Raw genomic sequence first — 5,833 nt, 5'->3', positions numbered from 1 at the left:
TTTGGAGGGTAACTTTTCTTTGGATAAAAAAACTAAACTGACTAAAGAACTCAAATATCTTGGTGCTGGTAATATTATTGCTCATAATAGGAAGGGAGAAAGTGGGTAAGTTAAAAAGAATGGGGGTCCGTCCCCCATCTTTAGAAAATGAGTTCTTTATTATTCTGGAATTGTAGAGGAGCCAAGAAAGTGGAGGCTACTCTATATCTCAAGGAAGTGGTGAAGGATTATAAAGTTTTTTTTGTTGGTTTGTTGGAAATAAAGATTTGCTCTTTAGATAACAACCAAATTTTGAAGATTTTGGGTAGCAACTGGGATTTTTTCATGGTTCCAGCTGGTGGTCTTTCAGGAGGTCTTTTGATTTTATGGAGGAAGGACTTGGCGGTTTTCTTAGTTCTGGAGGCTTCTTCTCAGTGGAGATTAGTAAGAGGGATATACGGTATGAGGAGGTATGGGCTTCGTATCATGGTGCAACTGCTTTAGTGAGCAAGATATGGAACAAAAAATCTGTTGGTGAACCGGCTTTGATTCTTAATTGGAAGTTTAAAAAGGCTCTTAGAGGTCTTTTCTTCTGAAGTAAGGAGAAGAACCGAAATTTAACTGAGCTAAGAGACAGTTTAAAAAAAGAAATCCTGGAATTACAGATGGAGGAATCGGAGAATGGCATTTCAGAGGAAAAGCTACAATTGCTTAGATTCAAGATCAATGAACTGAATGTCACTTTAGCTCACCTTAATGCTTGGTGGAAACAAAGAGCTAAAGTCAAATGGATGGAAGAAGGCGATAGTAATTCTTCATTTTTTCATGCCTTTGCTAGTGCAAGGAGGAATAGCAATTGGATTCATCATACTAAGAAGAGTGATGGAAGTATATCAGAGGAGGAATCTGTTATACAGAATGTTTTTTCTGAGTTTTTCAGAATGAAGTGGCAGCATAGAATTTGCTCTTTGGAGGGGTGGCCGAATCCTTCTTATTTGATTAGCAATGAAGATCAAAGGCTGCTGGAGGCTGATTTTACTAGAGAAGAACTTCAATTGGTGGTGGTTAATTTCGAAAGAAACATCTCTCCTGGTTTAGATGGTATAACCTTCTCATTCATGAAAGACTTTTGGAATGTGATTAAGGATGATATGTGGGCGGCAGTGTATCATTTCTTGTCCTCTTGCAATATGGATCAATCGTGGAAAGAAACCTTGATTGTGCTGATTCCGAAAATCAAGTGTCCTCAAGAGCCTTCTCATCCGGCCTATTAGTCTTTGCATGACTATCTATAAAGTAATTGCAAAAATGCTTCTTAACTGGTTGGAGAAGGTTATTCATAAACTCATTTCGGTAGATCAAGCGGATTTCATTAAAGGCCGATCCTTATCTGAACATTTGTTGGTGGCTCAAGAGATTTTCAATAAATTCAGATGGTCCAAAGCTAAAGGTGGTTTTCTAGCAATGAAGTTAGATATAAAGCAGGCTTACGATAGCATGGGATGGGATGCTTTGAGGCAAGTTCTCATTCACTTTAATTTTCCCCCTATGTTTAGGGAACTCTTATTAAGCTGTGTGCTCAATCCGAAGTTTTGCATTTTGATTAATGGGAAGAAGACGGATTGGATTAAAGGGAAGTGTGGATTTAGTGCAAGGTTGCCCTTTATCCCCCTTTCTCTTCATTCTGTGCTCTCTGATTTTGTCTGATGCTCTTTGTTTAAGGATTAATAGGGGTATCTCTGTTTCTCGATTAGCACCTAAAGTTTCTCATCTTTTGTTCGCAGATGATATTCTTATCTTCTCGGAGGCTAAGGTGAAGGAGGTTAAGGAGTTGAGAAGAATTATAAACAATTATTGTGATTGGACTGGCCAGATGGTAAATCTCTCCAAATCCATGATCTTGTTTGGAAAAAATACAAGAAAAAGAGTTCAGAAGAAAATGATGAAGATTCTTAAGTTTAAAAAGGTTAAGGAGATCAATTATCTGGGTATTAAAATGGCTTTGAGGAGGTTGAAGACAACGGATTTCCAGAATCTTTTAGAGGTAGCAGCTGGAAGATTAAATACTTGGGGCTCAAAGAACATCTCTCTTGAAGATAGAATAGTCTTGGTAAAGTCTGCTTTTTTGTCTTTACCTCTATTCATGCCTTCTCTTTCTCTTGTTCCTTTAAGAGTTTTGAAGAATTTTGATAAGATGTGTAGAAGTTTTCCTTGGAGTAAAGGGGATGGAAATGCTGGAATTCATTACGTATCTTGGGAATTGCTTTGTAAACCAAAATGTGAAGGTGGTAGAGGTCTCTTCTCGGCTATATCAAAAGTTGGTCCTCTTCGGACCAAATTTGCTTGGAAATTTTTTAGCAACCCAAATTCTGTTTTGAACCAGATTTTGAGAGCTAAGTATGGAGTTGATATTTGGTCCTCTTCGAGTAGGACTGGGTGTTCAATAACTTGGAAAATTGTTGCTATGGGTGCTAGATTTTTGAGAAAGGTGGTTAGATGGAAGATCTCTAATGGTGATTCAATCAATTGGCTGTATGATACGTGGATTTTGGATAGAAACATTGCTATGTGGCCTACCTTTGTTAATGTTCAAGAGTACGTAGACTTCCCCCTAAGCATATTCATTTCAGATGGTCAGTGGAACTTTGACAAATTAAAAGAAACTTTTGGAAGTCAGCTGATTGAGATCATTTCTAATATCCCGATTGATAATAGCAGACGGGATGATCAGCTAGAACTTTTATAGAAATTATTTTGGTAAATGTATCACTGCATTGGCTTCGTTAGCTAGTATGAATCAAGAGGAGGCTAGTAATCAATGGAGTTGGATGAGGAAGATAAAGCTGAAACCAGTTATTGATTTGTTTTGGTGGAGAATATGCAACAATTCATTGCCGACTTTTTCATTTCTTCTGAGAAGAAGATTGAGCACCTTAATTGAATGTCCAAGAGGATGTGATGAGGAGGAGAATGTGAGCCACATTGTGAGCAGCTGTTCGAAACTCAGGAAAACTATCTTGACTATAAATAAATGGGGGTTTAATGTTCCAGTTTTTAATAATCTGGATGAATGTTTAGTTGAACTTCAGAAGTTGTAGGGAAGGAATGCTTTGTTGGTTAATATTTTATGTACAGTGGTTTGGATGGTTTGGAAGAGCAGATGCAAGTTGGTACATGGTGAAAAAGAAGATGCTGAGACTTATATAGCTGTTAATGCAATTTCGTATGCTTTAAGGAGCAATTTCATTAATTTTTAGTCGGGAAACTGGAATGCTAACCAGCAATTGTTGTCTATACATTGGTATCCCCCTCCCCCGGGATGGATAAAAATTAATGTTGATGCTGCTATCAAAAAGAACATTGTAGCTGGTATTGGTGGTGTGGCTAGAGACGATACTGGCAGATTTCTGTTACGATTCGATTATCAGCTTTTGCATTGGGATTCAGCTCATTTGGAAATGCTTGCGGTGTTGTACCTGAAGAATGTAATACAAGAACGGATGTTTGAAGCACAAGGGGTTATCATAGAAGGTGACAACGTCAATATCATCAAAGTTCTTCAGAGGTCTATTAAGAAATGGGAGGTTAGTAGAGTTATTGAAGATGAGTTAGCTTTTTTACTGAATTTTAAGCAAGTTTGTTTTTCTTGCTCAGGTAGAAATGGTAATAAGTTAGGGGATATTTGCGCTAATGTGGCATTAAATGGGTCATTTTTTTGGGATAGTCTTCATTTGGATTTTATTCCTCCTTCTTTCTTGTATTGTCTGAAGGAGGATAGTAGCTTACTTGGTGTGACGTGAGGTTGTATTGTTGTTTTTATTTTTTAATGCAATTTTATGCATTTCCTTAAAAAAAATCATTAATTATGAATTTTCAAAAACAAAAATTAGGCAAAAAATATTATTTTATTAGTGACCAAAAGAAAATTGAAAGAAATAATAACATAAATAATAAAATCACAAAAATACGACAACAAATAAATAAAATCAACAATGAAAACAAAAATAATAGAAAGAATAGAAAGTAGAAAATTTAGAGTTCAGAAATCTTCAAGTTCATGCATTTATGTCAATCACACCCAATTTGGTCCTTAAGATGCTGAATGTGTTAAAGGTCAGTGGTTTTGTAAAGATGTCAGTTAGTTGGTTGTCAATTGCTACATAGTGTAGCTCAATGTCTTCTTTGGTAACTTGGTCCCTAATAAAGTGATGCCTTATATCAATGTGTTTAGTTCTTGAATATTAGATAGGATTTTTAGAGATGCATATGGTACTAGTATTATCACATATAATTGAAATTATTCCTATAGATAATCCTAAATCCAAAATTTATTGCTTCAACCAAAGGACTTTGGTCTCATAACTTCCTAACACAATATACTCAGCTACAAAAATGGAAAGTGTAACAGAGTTTTATTTTCTACTAGACCAAAAGACTGAGGATTATCCTATAAATTGGTAAGTTCTAGAGGTACTCTTTCTATCCACCCTATACACTGTAAATTTAGAATAAGAATATCCAATAATTTCAAAAGAGGTGTTGTATGTAGGATACCAGATTCCTAAGTTTTGGGTCTATAAGATATATCTAAGGATTCTCTTAACTGTTGTCAGGTGGGATTATTTAGGATCACCTTAAAATCTAGCACAGAGATAAATATTAAATATTATATAAGATCAGCTAGCAGCCAAGTAAAGCAGTATCTAATTATTCCTCTGTACTTTTTTTGATCAACAAATTTTCTATTTGAATCATTATCTAACTAGACACTGGAGCATATGGGAGTGTTTATTGGCTTAGCTTTATCCATTTCATATTTCTTCATGATGTCCTTAGTGTATTTTGATTGATTAAGAAAAGTTCCATTATTCATTTGCCTTATGCTAAAACCCAAAAAGTAGGACCAATTCTCCCATCAAACTCATCTCAAATTATTTACTCTTTATTTTAGAAAAATCATCACATAAATTTTTATCAGACGATCCAAAAAGTATATCATCAACAATGATTTGGACAATGAGTAAATCATCTCCTACTTTCCTTAGAAAAAGGATAGAGTCTATGTTTCTTGAGATAGTTGCTACTTTATTCTTAATTATTGATATTCTTGCAATTTGTATATTTTTATGATATCAAATATTAGTGCTTTGATTATTATTTCTCTTAACATATTATGAAAGTATTATTTTGTTATTCGTTTGTACTAATATTTCAGGGAAATCATACTCTGCATTGTTGAAGACTTCAAATCAGATTAGTTTAGAGGATTTTGTAATTGAAGTCTATATTTTTCATTTTATTGAGTCTGAGAGAGTGTGATTGTAATTGAGTAATTATGCACACACATACCGGGAGAGAGTTTAAAACCTATAATTTCTAAACTTATCATATTGTATGATTTCTTTTCGTACGGGACGATCTGATCAGTTACTTTCCCTTCAAGTAATTAAATGAATAGGAAGTAGAAAATTTTTTAAGTATGGATCGTACTGTATGATATACCATTCGTACATGCCTTCTAGAGTACGAAATGGATGGGTCCCTTTTTTGTCCCGATTGTTCATCCTGATGAACTTGAAAATTTATATAACTGATCGTACTGTACGATATACAATTCATACATGCTTTCCATTGTATGAATTAGACGGGTCCCTTTTCATCCCAACTTTGCATCCCGACGAACGTGAAAATTTTTTACCTATTAATACCAGATGAACTTGATTCATATCGAATGATGATCATAAACAAATTGTTTCATATTGATTCACAACATGTTTGTCCGCAATAGTTTTTGCACTGTTCGTATGTACGAACATATGACTGTTCGTATGTACGAACATACGATCATACTGTA

The 5,833-nt window shown here is 34.8% G+C and overlaps 1 protein-coding gene across 1 annotated transcript; it reads left to right on the top strand.

Annotated features, from left to right (window-relative positions):
• The first annotated feature begins 1,287 nt into the window (after positions 1 to 1,287).
• On the top strand, positions 1,288 to 2,725 carry LOC110115611. Its single transcript, XM_020848882.1, has 4 exons — positions 1,288 to 1,634; positions 1,702 to 1,855; positions 1,946 to 2,089; positions 2,174 to 2,725. The coding sequence occupies exons 1-4, from the start codon at positions 1,288 to 1,290 to the stop codon at positions 2,723 to 2,725; spliced, it is 1,197 nt and encodes a 398-aa protein (XP_020704541.1).
• The last annotated feature ends 3,108 nt before the right edge of the window (positions 2,726 to 5,833 follow it).

This window comes from Dendrobium catenatum, unplaced genomic scaffold (assembly GCF_001605985.2).
Source record: "Dendrobium catenatum unplaced genomic scaffold, ASM160598v2 fragScaff_scaffold_777, whole genome shotgun sequence".
In the NCBI taxonomy this organism is placed as follows: Eukaryota; Viridiplantae; Streptophyta; class Magnoliopsida; order Asparagales; family Orchidaceae; genus Dendrobium; species Dendrobium catenatum.
The sequence above is the reverse complement of the archived record's forward strand: the minus strand, read 5'-3'. Positions and strand labels throughout refer to the sequence as shown.